We start from the raw sequence: 14,795 nt of genomic DNA on the forward strand, positions 1-14,795 counted from the left end.
TCAACATACACAGGCATACGAGCCCCATATGCATGAATACGTGGCGCTCATTCGACCACCCGAACACAAACGTGGGATTCAGTGAATCATCGGGGGCGAACATACACCACCCTCCTCTTCCCAAGTAACCATTTAAAGTTGAAGCACAAATTAATACCTTCATTTACATTAGAGTTGTGGATGGTAGGATTACGTGAAAAGACCAGGTGCAATATGATTGTACAAACCTGATCACCCTCAATCTTAGGTACAGGACCTCTCAGGTGTGGGACCCAAGACCTGATGGAGGGTGATGGATGCTTAATGCACAAATTTTTGTGTAATCATATTGCACCCAATCCTGTGACTCTAGGATTAGAGTGTAGAGTAGTTTGAAAACTATTTTATTTTGAGTGGATGCATGAATTTTATAATGGTTTGTTTTAGTATTAAAATATATTCTATCATGCTTAGATATGCTAAAATTATGCATATACTCCTTGCTTCATGCTTGAAACCCCTAAGGAGACCTAACGGTTTGGACTCAAGTATGTTGACAACCTTGGCAATAACAAGGTTAGACAAAATATATGATTCTTTTATGTTTTTTAAATTTCATAGGTGGTGTAGCTACAAAGATCAATACAGTCAATTATATCTCTTTTAGAAGTTGGTTGGCTACCTCTCATTTTGTTTTAGGATTTTCTTTTTTATGGGTTATTTGTGGCATGCAAGAAGGGTCATGTCCATCGACAGATAGACGAGTGATTTTTTGTGTACAAATCACAGCTAGGGCCTCCCTAACCCCTTGACCATTAAATGCAGGTTTTGAAAAAAAATAAAAATCAATTGCAATTTCTTTGCATGGCTCCTATTAATTGAGACAAAAAAAAAAAGCATGAAGTAAGAATTTGATTCCAAATAATTAAAAGTAATAAATATGCGAGCAACTTTTCCACAAGTTCTACAAATTGGGCCACACTGGCCTAGGCTTGACCCGCAATGTGACCTATAAAAGTCAAGTCAAGTGCCAACACATATCACATAAAAAATTAAAAATCGAGAACACATCACACCAAACTTATTAAATGTAGAAAATGCATACGTGGATTACGTTCGTCCTCACTTCTCATCACGAAATTATTAGAAAAGTGCAGATCCCATTTTTCTTTTCTACGTGTTTATCAAGTATTTAGTGTGACAATATGCATCAAGTCCATATTCGAAATCTATATAAACCCAATTTATATAACACTCCCATTTAACTCCCATTTAGACGACACACAGAGCATTGCACACTTAGACTATAATTCATGGGTTCACGAGAGAAACAGTTGATACTTTTCCTTGTACTTGTTTTGAATGTGACAGTATGCGTCGGAAGAGATTTATCAAAGGATGGTTTTAGAAGAAGATTATATCCTGAAAAGCCTCCTCTCAGAACCATCCAGGTAACGATTATATGCAATATTATCACCTTTCATGATGTTCTTTGATAGATTGACAAACAAAATTTGTTCCAGTTATAAAAATTAAAGTTTATAACTGGTTTCAACATAATTTTTTTGCATGTAGAGTGAAGATGGAGACCTGATCGATTGTGTAGATATTTATAGTCAACCTGCGTTTGGCCACCCAGCACTTAAGAACCACACAATCCAGGTTTAGTTTCTTCTTTGATTTTCTGTTTTCTCTTTTAGTAAGTTTTTTTTTTTGCCTCATATGGATGTTTTTTGTTCATGATTTTCACATGTTGACACACACACACACACACACACACACACACACACACATATATATATATATATATATATATATATATATATATATATATATATATATATATATATATATATATACAAAAAGTGGTAGCTGTCTAACACTTTTTGAGCTTACCATAAGCCAGCCATCAGCAAATAGGGTTTTCAAGTTGTTTTTCACAAATCTGACCCTGCAGATGTGTTCGGCATGATCTAAGAAATGACACTTGGATCATGATTTTTTAATAAAAAAAGATGATTTTAAAGCATTAAATATTTTAAAAAAAATCTGACCTTTTATTTTTAAATCTTATAAAAACTGTCAGAATTGCCAAGAGTAGATTCCTATAAAATCAAGCATGTCAATCACATCTTTATGGTCAGATTTTAAAATAAAATAGAAAAAATCCTTCCAAAGCGCCCAATAGGCTAGCGTGAGGCTCAAAAAGTGTTAGGCTGAAAACACTTACCCCCCCCCCCTCTCTCTCTCTCTCTCTCTCTCTCTCTATATATATATATATATATATATATATATATATATATATAACTAAAATATGCAAACCAACAAAATATATAAACTATTATTATGAACCAAGATTTTTATAGGGTTTTTTGCAAATCTAACTATTGGATCATCATAATAAGAACAAGAAATGTGATTTTGTATGCTTGAATATTTATGAAAATTCTGAGACATTGATTTTCAAGCCTTAAAAAATTATTCTTATACATCGTAGTCAGATGATCTAAGAGTCCGTGTTTATAAAACCGTGCATCTAGATCACATTCGTATGATGGAATTTTATAAAAAAATAAACAAATAAACTATAAAAATCTCCATGCATACTAGTTTATTATTTTTGCTGGTTTACATATTCTAGTTACCCCCCCCCCCCACATATATATATATATATATATATATATATATATGCCTACCATAAGAGAAATGGTGTTTTAGGGTTGCTTTTTCAAAAATTTGACCTTATAGATGTGTCCATCATGACCGATTTGCTATGAAACAATACTTTGATCATGTTTTTTCGATAAAAACACACATACACACAAAATCCATGGGAGCTTCAAAGAAAGGAGGTTTGAATCCTTTAATCGGAATGGATAAGCTTCTGAAAGGCATAAAAATTTATTCGTTAAGGAGAGCCTGATCCACCCTCTTTAATTGATCTGGACCCATCCCTTGGGTAACGTAGTCTTTTGTAACCCAACTTATATACATTTTGCTCTAGTTGGAAATGTTGTAGGTGAGTAGGAATGTGCAGATCCATACCTGATGCTTAACCACACATTTTTGTGTTCGTTATCTGTGCACATGAGCAAACTTAGTTCAAATATGCATGCTATATCAATGAGTGCAATATCATTCATTCATTTTCAAGTAAAATGTGATTCAGAATCACAGGTTTAAAATACATTTTTATTTTGATAGTTACACGGAGAAACCGCCCCCAAGATGAGAGACCTAACCGCACTGGCTCTGCCTGCCGTAACGATACAGTTAGCATATCAGAAACCCTTTTTTACGGTTATATTCTGGTGCGGTCCAAATCCTTCGTTCTTGCTCTTCTTTAATAGGAAATTTAGGGTGATTTATTTATGGGCAGTGAATTTTTTTAGACACATCGATTTACAAATATTTGTGATAAACCCCTAACTTTTTAAGAAATTATAGATGAAACCTATCTTACTTTTACCCTCCAAAATTACATATTTGCCCAAAATTACCTATTATATAGAAATTTATGCTAGATTTTGATTTTTTTTCAATTTTTATTGATTTTTTTTTATAGGCAAACTGAGGTTACACAGACCCCTACCATATCTCTTAAGCCTCATGTGGCAGAGGGATTCGAACCTGGGCCTTCGGTTTGGCACAGAACCCCACTTACCACATGGGATACCACCTCGGTGGTAATTTTATTGTTTTAAAATATGTGGTAAAGTACATCGAAGAATAAATTGATGCTTAGGGATGGTAATGGATCGGGGGAAAACACAGAGCCATACCCTGCCTCGTTCCGTTTGGAGCGGGGATGGAAGACACGAAACGGGGATGAAGGTTAAAATCAAAACCCGTACGGGGATGGACTTACGCTTTCTCCCGCTCAGCCTTGCCCCGATCTCTGTTAATAAAATGCTAAAATACTCTTTAGGAATGATGACAGAGGGAAAATGGAGCCCCGCCCTGCCTCGTCCTATTTGGATTGGGTGTGAAAGACATGAAACGGGGATGAAAACGAGAATGAAAGTTAAAATCAAAACCCGTGCGGGGATGGAGGGCCAATTAATTTTGAGATGGGACGGGGGTGAAGACCTTGTCCCCGGTCCCGGCCCTCGCCCCGGTCCACTGCCATCCATATTGATATTGATGTTGTATGCATCATTATTGGAGAGAGAGAGAAAGAGAGAGCTTGGATTTTAGATATTACAAATTAAAGGTTTTTTTGACTGCATAAATTGCAAGTCATCAATTCACTTGAAATTCGAAATCAGCTTCCCTGATTTACTTCCCCTCTTATTTGAGCTCTCAGACACTTAACTTGATAGAAGGGCAAGAGAAAGAAGGTTCATCTGATTCCTTTCTAGGAGGATTGAAAAGATCTCCAAAAGGTTCTTCGGTATAGGAAGCTAAAGTGAGAAGCAAGACATTTTAAAATTTGTAGAAAGTGAGAAACGAGGAATCAATTTGAAGGCAAAATATAAATAAAAAAACAATATAAAAATCCAGTTAAACATGAATAAAAACTAAAATAAAGTGATTAATTTTTTAGTGTGATAATTAATTTTTTGTTAAAATTTAAAGTGATGGTTACTAAGAGAAAGAACATGAGAAGTGAGTGAAAAGCATGAGAGAGAACACATGGAAAACAAGAAAACAAGTGCAAAAAAAATATATAAAAACAAAAAAAGAGTGTAAAAAAAGCATATCGGAAACATTATAAAACAGGTAAAAAGCATAGGAGAAACGTGGAAGAATCAAGATTTTTTTTCGAGTTTTGAAAGCGAGTAGTATCGTATTTCTAAATTGAGTTTTTGGAACCGATGCTTCTCAAATATCTAAAAGTTTCCGGTAACTTTGATTCTCCTAATAAATTGAGCTCTTTTGCTTTACTCGTGATTTGATTTGTTATCTCATATTTGGATCATAAATTTATAATGCTTGTGAGTGCTATGAATAAAAATAAAATAAAAAAGACATTTCATTCAAACTAACCCCTAGAGGGTCCCTATTGTATTTTCTGTCTCCTTCTTTCCCTCTTATCATAATATTATTATTTTTTCTTTTATGTCATGGTCTTAAGAGCTAGCAACGTCTGGTTTGAGTAGATTTGAGCATCTTCTAAGCATGTATTTGAGATCCAAGCTGTGGATTTTTCCCTCTCCCCCAAATCCATAATGATCACAACTATTCTAGGTAAGCGTGGTTGGTAGGAGCTGTCTGTGCACATCTCCTTGTGGTGGGACGTTGTAGGTTCAAACCCCAACGGTATATTGAATAATAACCGGTGGGGTCTGCCTAACCCCAGCTTGACTTTCAAAGAAAAAAAAAAACACCCCAAAGAGTGCATCCAAATTCGAGGATTCACTTGAACTGGTATTCAATTCCACTAAATTCATCTTTTTAGTTGGAAATTAAATGGTCAGAAAATTTTTCCGTGACAATAGATTCTAATTCACTGAATTCTCTAAATTTCAACCCTAGAAGTTGTGTTACATGATACATAGATGATAATAGGATGCAACCATTTTTATGAAGTTTCCAATATGATTTACATATAAGAAAAATACTACACTAAAATCAAAATGGAGTATCCATGTGACATAGCCTAGAGAGAGTACAAATTTGTTAATATCTCATGCTTAGAGTGATTGCAATCCAGACATCCCTAAATTTGTTATTATTTGGCTCGAAATCATGCTCTTTTTGAATCAAGATCTTTGTCAAAATATTCTTTTTTTTTTACCTAGTTTTTTTTAAATACATTAGAAAAGAATCCACTGTATGAAAAGTATTTAGTCCCACATTGAACATTTTTAGAAAGCACTTTGAGTTTAAAACGTAGAGAGTTATCTTAAAGAGAAAGCTCTCAAGGGGCTTGTCAATTAAACTTTAAACCTTGGAATTAAATTTAGATTGGGTCAATCTGATCTTGTTTTGATTTTGACTAAACTTATTATTATTTATTTTTGGACAAATTTGTACCTAGGGATGGCAGTGGGGCGGCGTCCCCCGCCCCGCCTCAAAATTTTATCCTCCACCCCCGCCCCGCCTCCGCGCGCGGCGGGGATGGATTTTATCCTCCACCCCCGCCTCCATCCCCGTTTCATACCCTTCATCCCCGGTCCAAGCGGGGATGAGGCGGGGCGGGGCGGGGATATTGCGGGGAAAAGTGGTCGGGGCGGGGTTGGGGCGGGGATTAGGCGGGGATCGTGGCGGGGACGGGACGGGGCGGGGCGGGGCGGGGAAAAGTGCATGTCCACCCCCGCCCCGCCTCCGCGGCGGGGATGGATTTTATCCTCCACCCCCGCCTCCATCCCCGTTTAATACCCTTCATCCCCGGTCCAAACGGGGCGAGGCGGGGTGGGGCCCTGCTTTCCCCCGGTCCACTGCCATCCCTATTTGTACCTCATAAAACTACTTAAAAAGCTTTTATTTTTTTTAAATGTTTTGATGGTTGACCAATAGTTAGGCTCAATGCATCCAAGAATGTTGGGACGCTAGTGACACAGGCAACCCTTGTTGGTGGTGCCCGTTTGAGCCTTAATGGGTTCCTGCCTTCCGTTTGGTCTAGGCTTTTATGGACCTATGCAAATTGGGTCTCTATAAACCTTAATTGCTTCCAGTCAATCCATCTTTGTAAGTTTCTTCTTTATATACTTGCTCTCTCTTTTATTTTTTATGAAATTATAATATACCATTGATTTTTGAACCTGCAACATCCCAACACCAGGTGACTTGCACTAGCTGCTCCTACCAGACAAGCAGAGCCCCCATTGGTGTTATTGCATACAAGTTGTTTTAATCAAATTTGACCTTGTAGATGGATACAACATGGTCGTTTTGATAGGAATTATCACTTAGATTGTGTTTATTTGATGTGAGAAAATGATCATTTAAATAATATAATTTTAGTAATTTTATGGCCATTGATTTTTTAATCATTGGAAAATCCTGCACTCATAGCTTAAAATTACTATTTTATTATTTATAAGAGCATTTTCTCTCATCAAACAAACACAATCTAAGTGTTAATTCCTAACTGATCTCTGTTTAGCTGTGGTTCAACTAGTCCGTACTCAGTGCTTATTCTCACAAACTCTGTGTTTGTAATAACATGTATAAAACATGTTTCGAAAGACGGCTTCAAACATGCATAGCTTCAAACATGCATATACGGTATTTAAAATCCTTTTGAAACTTTGTTAGAAATCATATTCAATTCTAAAATTCGGTCTCACGTAGGCATTTTACCGAACACTTAGTGAGCGATAAAATTCCCAAGACATTCAAATTTTAAAAACTCTACAACGTGCTTATCAGTGTTAATGCATTATGCTAATCATTATCATAACCAAAATCAACACAATTAGTAATTTAATTCAAGCAAAACTATCAAATTATGCATTTCATGTATCATTTTGGATACAAAGAAAGCTATACAACATCTTCCAAATTAAGACACTTCCTATGGTACATATTGATATCAAATTAATTGTTTGTGCAGATGGAACCAAGTTACCATCCAAGTGGGCTAGTGGAAGGGAATAATGTTTCCTCAATTTCAATGCACCAGCCATGGAAAAGAAGCGGAAGCTGCCCACTTGGGACCATACCCATCCTTAGTGCTCCAAACGATCAAGAACCTATATCCAAATATGATCAACTCGGACCATATGTTCATGAGGTCTGAACAAGGAACTCGACTTTGTAATTTCCAGTCTTCTTTCTTGCTTTCTTTAAGCAGATTTATACTTCTTTTTTTTTTCGACAAAGAAAGCTGAGGTTAGGCGGACCCCCACCCGTTATACAACTCATACCATTGGGGTTCGAACTTTCAATGTCCCAACACAAGGTGACATGCACTAAGTTTTGCTCCTACCAAACAAGTGGAGCTCCCCGTTGGTTAAGCAGATTTATACTTGTTTTGCCTACAAATGCTCCACACACCTGGCTAGGTGCATGAGCTTAAGGTGTTCAAGCTAAATGACGTCACTAATTTGATGGGTATACATCCCTCAGTTGGTTCCACTCTTCATCTATGCCATACCCTATCTTCGTACCCCTCTTAAATCTTATGGTATTTTTTTTTATCAAATCTGATTCTATAGATGAATTTAGCATAGTCGATTTGTTAAGAATCCACCCTTGGATTGTAATTTTCAAAGAAAAATCTGTTTTTTTAAATCATAAAATTTTATGTTTTGACAACAGTTGATTTTTGAATTGCCAAAAAATCTTGTACACAAGTCAGATTTCAGCGATTTAAATGTTGATCTTCAATAAATGAATGGTGTAGTTCACATCTGTGGAGTTTGTTTTGATCAAAACGACTTGCATCCATAATGATAAAAGTTAAAAACGGCCAAATATCGGCAGTTAAAAACTCGGGAGATTTTGAATTTTTTTATAAATCTTGCATTTTAGCAATAAAAAATATAAAAAAATATTTTCAGAAGAAAATATAAATAAAATACATTTAAAAATAAAAATCTCAGGCTTTTTTACGATAAATATCTGTTAAAAATGTAAATCTTGCGATATTTGGCACGCTTTGAAAATCTCATGAGAAATTGTTGTTTTAAATTACTTTCAAGCAATTTCTTGCGATATTTGTTAAGAGCTTACATCAATAAAATCCCAAGGAAGGGTACAAAGATAGGGGATGAGTGGAATCTCTATGTCATCCCCCACCTACATACCCCCTTTGAGATCTTATAATTGATGCCGATCAAATCTGACCTCATAGATGGATTCAGCATGCAAGGTTGGTTTAATAAAAGATCATACATTTTCATGAAAAAATATGGTTTTTTAAATATCAAAATTTTGTATTTTCTCAACCGATTTTTGAATTACCAAAAAATCCAACAAACAAGTTAGATTCTGGAAATTCAAATGTTGATCTTCATTAAATGGACAATGCAGATCACATCTATGGAGTCCGATTTGATTTAAACAAGTTGCATCAATGAAATCCCAAAGAGGAGTATAAAGATAAGGATAACATAGGAAATGTGTGGAAACCCTGCTATAGTCAATATGGCACCTAGGCTTTTTTCATGGATGTCCAAACCATAATGGTGGCTTCTCCTCAAATAATTACCAAACAGAAAAAAAATAATTACACTGTTTTTTCTGTTTTATGCAAGATAACAATGTCTTCATCATTTGATTATGTGGGGTAGTATGTTGGCTTACATTTGTGAGTTGTGGCCATGGTGCCTTCTCTGTGGGGCACATGCATATGAGGTGAGTTGGGCCTATTCATCTTAACTGCAATGGATGAGATAACCTTTGTGTTATCTCTATTCAAACTGCCTTTTCACTGTATTTTACTTTTATCAAATTGGTTTTTAAAAATCTAATCTCATTTTAGGGATAAGCCCCGTTAGAGATGCCTATTCAGTTAGAGAGTCGATTTTTTTGGACGCAAGGCAACACCAGGAGGTGAAACTATTGATGTCCTAGGGTTCTAGCAAAGTAGGACAAGGTTTTTGATAAAAGAACCTATACCCCTGCGGAAGCAATCCTCCCCCCTCTCTTTGGCACACATTTCTGAAGGTTCTCTCTCTGCTGGGCCATCATAGTATGCTATATTGCGAACACCTGGGACGTTCTATGGATCTAAAGCATCCTTGAATGTTTGGAACCCGCGGACGGAGATAGGAAGAGGAGACTTCAGCTTGGCTCAGCTCTGGGTTGAAAATGGCAACTATGACACAGGAGATCTTAACACTATTGAAGCTGGTTGGCAGGTAAGCATTTTTACTATTATGGTTTCTTAATTTTATTTAGATAAGTGGGATTATTGCATTGCAGAGCACGTTTTAGTAACCATATTTTGTCCATCGCAGAAAATCGATACGCTGCAAGTCTGAATCGGCTATTTTTTGATAAATGTAAAAAATACCAAAAAATATTTGTTAAATTATTTTAATGGTTTTAACACATGTCATGCTATGTGTCCCGGACTGAGCCTTCTGGAGCGTTGCGGGTTTGCGAAAAATTCTATGCCTGTGACACTATGATTGACAAGTAATAATTATTATTTTTGGGCCGATACAGAACGATTCACTTGGGTATCGGTATCGGCAGATACAGCTGAATTGGTGGCCAAAACTATTCAGGTCCATACTGATACTGACAACATTGGTGTAAACAGAAAGAATTGAAATCGGGTCGCAGGGTATAACCTAATTGTTATATTTAATCCCCATCACACCTCACTTGATACCTAGATGTGTGTGGTCCCCACTCTCACAAAGTTCCAAGTGAGATTTGCTGTTGAGATTGAATATAACCAAGCAGTACTGAATCCTACCTAATTGGATTTTGCATAATGGGATTCCGAGTTGGATTCAGATTCGGATGCAAAGCTGTTCAATACTGAAACCAGGTCAATTATTGGATCTATCTTCGGCTACCAGATCCAACTAAATGGATTCACAGTTGGTCACATATCTGAAACGCACGAATCCAAACCACCTAGATATCCAGCCCGGCCCGTCAAATGATAGGCCGGACTAGTTCCAATTCTTTTCCTTGTTCCTGTTTGCTTTTCACAAATAAGCCAGCTAGCTAGTGATGAGGTACGTTCAGGCTCAATCTCAAGCTGGTATATATTACACAAAACAAGCTATGCTTGAAGAATGCATTCTCTATTCATTAATTTAGCTCATTTATCAGTCATAAGGACAGTTGCCATGACTTGTATAGAAGTTCTCTACTGACTCATAAAAATGCTGGACTTAAAGGGCTCGGCACACTTGGCTAGGTGGGTCAGCTTAAGGTGTTGAAGGACATCAAGAGTTCAATATCCAGGGTGTGTGCCCCTTTGTCACAAGGCCGAAGCCAACATGAAACTGTCTCCGGTGGGTAGGGACGAGTACTCGAGGAGCAGATGCAGCCTGTAACAAGACGTCCAAACCAAAGTTGTGGTTTAATAAAAAATTAATAATAGAAAAAATTAACGTTTTAAATTACTTGATCTGCTCTCATAAAGCAAAGATTTTGAACTATCCCAAAAGCTTTGTAATTTTAGATCAATGTCCCGATCCACCTACACCACCAAATTGTGTTTGATGGACCATCATTTTGAATGGGAACCATAGACGGGTATACATATCTTGTAAGTTTCATGCATTCATGTGAGTGTCTAGATATCTATTTGTGTGCATCCATGCACTAAATATATCATTTTTATGCTCATGCCAGGTATATCCAAATAATAATGGGGACGCTCAAACAAGGTTATTCACATTTTGGACGGTGAGTAGTACCCCACTTTTTATACACTGTATGTGTGTGTGTGTGTGTGCACCTGTTATGGAGGACAAACTTTTTGTTGCTACTTTCAGGAGTAACCCTATGTCCTTTCTGAGAAAAAACCAAGTCAAACAAGAGGCAACATTGTTGAAGAATTTTAGTTTATAAAATTAGATATAAATGCATCCTAAAATTGTTTTGATAATTTAAGCTAGGCTCCTTTAATCCAAGAGCGTGTAAACCTACATAATCCCCCCCCCCCTCTCTCTCTCTCTCTCTCTCTCTCTCTCTCTATATATATATATATATATATATATATATATATATATATATATAAAGTGCAGAACAGTGGACAAGCAAATCTTCCACTGTTATTGGATGCTGCTGATCACACGCAGATCAGCGCGGTAATTTTTTTAAGTTAAAACAGGAATTAACTGCAGCTGCAAGTAATTCCCATTTTTTTTTCACCCTGAGCATGCAGTCATGAATGCGCTAATGGAAAACCCATCCGATGTTACCGGTTTTCCTATATATACATATATGTGTGTGTGTGTGTGTGTGTGGAAGGCCTGAGTCTGCATGAGCCACTATACGGTCAAATGTTCCAAGGATCGTTGCCTGATTAAATGGTTAAAGTTGCATGGTTGATACACTATGTGATGGCTGATTTAAAAATGCATTTTTGTATCAGCTCGTGCATGTATCGAACCTTGTCTTCTAACGTGATGCTCAAAAATTGCAGAGAGATGCATACAAGACCACTGGATGCTACAACCTTCGGTGTGCGGGATTCGTTCAAGTGAGTAGTACAGTGCTGACTGGCGGTGTGATATCCCCTGTTTCAACATATCAAGGCCAACAATTTTATATCGACCTTGTTATCTTCAAAGTAAGTGCACTAATTCGAGAAGCACAGGCACACTATCAATCCCTTTTTACTCATCATCAAGCCAGTGTGGTTCCCCTCATTTTATTTGACATATCTTTAGTTGCACGATAGCACATAACATCACAATTCTGATGTATAAATCAGATTGATAAACAATCTAGATCCAGAAACTTTCATGCCTGCACTTGATTGAGATATATCAAAAACATTTTTCAAGAAATGGAAGCCTTTTGCTGAAAAAAAAAATTTGCTGCCAAGACATTGGCATGCGGTTGGCCATGCATCTTCCTTGAATTAAGATCAGGTGCAATGTGATTGCACACCTGATGGCCCTTCATCATTTGTTGGGCCCCACAACTGACAAACCCTGTCCCAAAGATGGAGGGAGATCAGGTGCAGCGGCACATTAAAAGTGTGCAATCACATTACATTCATCTTCCCCGAAGATGGAGGGTGATCAGGTGCAGCAGCACACTAGAAGTGTACAATCACATTGTACCCAACCCTCCCTCTCATTTTTGGCATGAAAAAATTACTCCTCCACAAAACAAAATTTCACAAAAAATCACTACCTTGTGGTTATCTCATCCATGCTTTCTCTGTCGAAAAAACAAACTTTTGAATATATTTTCGTGGCCCTAGGATGCTGCAACAGGCAATTGGTGGCTGAGTTTTAATGGCATAAACGTTGGGTACTGGCCCGGTAGTCTTTTCACTAATCTTGCAAATGGAGCATCCAGACTGACCTGGGGAGGGGAGGTCTCCAGATCACCAGGCCCTCTTCATGCTGCCACTGAGATGGGAAGCGGCCATTTCCCTAGTGAAGGTGCTTCGGGCGTATCAAGCTATTTCCAAAGGGTCTACGGTGTGAATGCTGCCAATAGGTTTGTCCTACCAACTGCCAACACTTTCCCAATCGTTACCAACCCCAACTGCTACGATCTCAAGGATGTTGGCATCACACCTTCAAATGGATACGTCTTCTACTTCGGTGGCCCTGGCAGAAATGCTAACTGCCCTTAACAAGGTCTCACCATTACTGCTAAATATAAGCAATTAGTAATGATACTGCTCTGAGGATCAGCTCGTTGTTTGCCCGCTTATCTGCGGATAAGCTCGTTGTTGCCCGCTGATCATACGATCAGCTCGTTTAGTTGAGCTGTTAATCAGCTATAGCATACTTAAGCTCCCTTGGAGTTGTCAGTAGATAATAGTGTTCTCTTCTCCCGTTATCATGTTTCTTAATAAATGTTATTTTGCTTGTTATGTTGCAAAGATACATGGAATTAATTCCAATTGCTTGTTATGTTTCTTAATAAATTGCTTGATTGGCTGATTCAGTTACTTTTGTATCACCCAATTCCAATTAATTCTTCTTCTTCTTACCTCTACCATCGAGGTGGTATCTCACGTGGAAAGTGGGGCCCTGTCCCAAGCTGAAGGCCCTGGTTTGAATCCCTGCCTTGAAATTACACCTTTAACCTTTTTCTTTAATTATTTAATCACTTTTGTTACTTATAAAGTTTTCTCCAAGTAAATGGTTACCTGACAGCACATTCCTCCCCAAGAAATTGCTCAATTGGCTGCTTGTGTCATGAGCCTATTACCTTTAATGAGCCAGCGTGGTGCGACGGTCCTTTCTTACCGCCGCAAGCTTACTTGTCAGCTCGCTTGCCAGTCGCAAAAGCTTGTAATCAGAGAGCAAGAGAGAATAGAGAGAGAAAAATTGCAATCACAAGAAGCAATCACAATGAGGGTGAACAAAAAAAAGCTCAACGCATTTAATTCATTCACAATTTTGCCCGAGGGCTATTACAGTTCAAGCATACGGGCTGCCCCTTCAGGATATTGATTCACCTGAATCAGGCAACTTACATCATACTCAACAAAAGCAAAACAAACTCTAAGCGCAACTTTACAATGTAAGTCGCAAGAGAACATGCTCTCCCTCTTTAAATCATGCGTCGTCCTTGGTGCTATCTGTTTCATGGTAAGCCTTGAGTTCAGCTGGGTAGTGGTTGTTCATTCAGAATGCAGGCTACCACGTTAGTTCTGTTGTATCCTTCCACTGCACTATATATTTCTTTGCTTCGCCCATGTAGTTGACCTTGTGACGAAGGATCTTACTGAGATGCTTCTCGGCCCGTTGTGCTGCTGGGGCCCTCTGCATGATGGGAGCGCGTTGTGGCACGTTGTGTTCTGAATCTCTATCGTCTAAATGAAACTGCTTGAGGTTGCACACGTGAAACACCGGGTGTACCTTGAAGTCTGGGAAAAACTCTAGCTTATACGCCAACTTGCCCACCATCTTTGTGATGATGAAGGGTCCCTCATACTTTCTGAGTAGTCCACGGTGTCGCTCATGGAAGATGCCCGTGCATCCTGGATATAATTTCACCAACACTTGGTCCTCAACTTGGAACCCAACGGCCCGATAATGCTTGTCTGCCAACTTCTTCATTCTCTTTGTCGCCTTGTGTAAGAATGCCTTTGCCAACTCATTCTGCTCGTGCCAGTCGCGAACAAATTGATAAGCGAAGAATGGCCTTCTCTTTTTTTGTGCAGCAAGAGTATGCGGGGTTAGTGGTTGCTGCCCCGTGGCTATCTCAAATGGGCTGTGGCCTTAAGACTCACTCTTCTGCAGATTGTAACAACACTGTGT

General features: G+C 38.0%; 1 protein-coding gene across 1 annotated transcript; it reads left to right on the forward strand.

Annotated features, from left to right (window-relative positions):
• The first annotated feature begins 1,225 nt into the window (after window positions 1–1,225).
• On the forward strand, window positions 1,226–13,473 carry LOC149832063 (protein neprosin-like). Its single transcript, XM_090014307.1, has 7 exons — window positions 1,226–1,430; window positions 1,555–1,641; window positions 7,481–7,660; window positions 9,564–9,731; window positions 11,191–11,244; window positions 11,987–12,133; window positions 12,776–13,473. The coding sequence occupies exons 1-7, from the start codon at window positions 1,293–1,295 to the stop codon at window positions 13,154–13,156; spliced, it is 1,155 nt and encodes a 384-aa protein (XP_089870433.1). The 5' UTR covers window positions 1,226–1,292; the 3' UTR covers window positions 13,157–13,473.
• The last annotated feature ends 1,322 nt before the right edge of the window (window positions 13,474–14,795 follow it).

This window comes from Nuphar pumila, chromosome 7 (genome assembly GCF_984573655.1).
Source record: "Nuphar pumila chromosome 7, dmNupPumi1.hap1.1, whole genome shotgun sequence".
Lineage (NCBI taxonomy): Eukaryota > Viridiplantae > Streptophyta > Magnoliopsida > Nymphaeales > Nymphaeaceae > Nuphar > Nuphar pumila.

What these genes read in the sequence shown, in the direction of transcription:
- LOC149832063 (XM_090014307.1), top strand. Translation starts at nt 1,293, where the DNA reads ATGGGTTCACGAGAGAAACAGTTGATACTTTTCCTTGTACTTGTTTTG. An exon ending in CTCCTCTCAGAACCATCCAG is followed by an intron (nt 1,431 to 1,554) that starts GTAACGATTATA and finishes TTTTGCATGTAG; the next exon opens with AGTGAAGATGGAGACCTGAT. An exon ending in GGTTATTCACATTTTGGACG is followed by an intron (nt 11,245 to 11,986) that starts GTGAGTAGTACC and finishes CAAAAATTGCAG; the next exon opens with AGAGATGCATACAAGACCAC.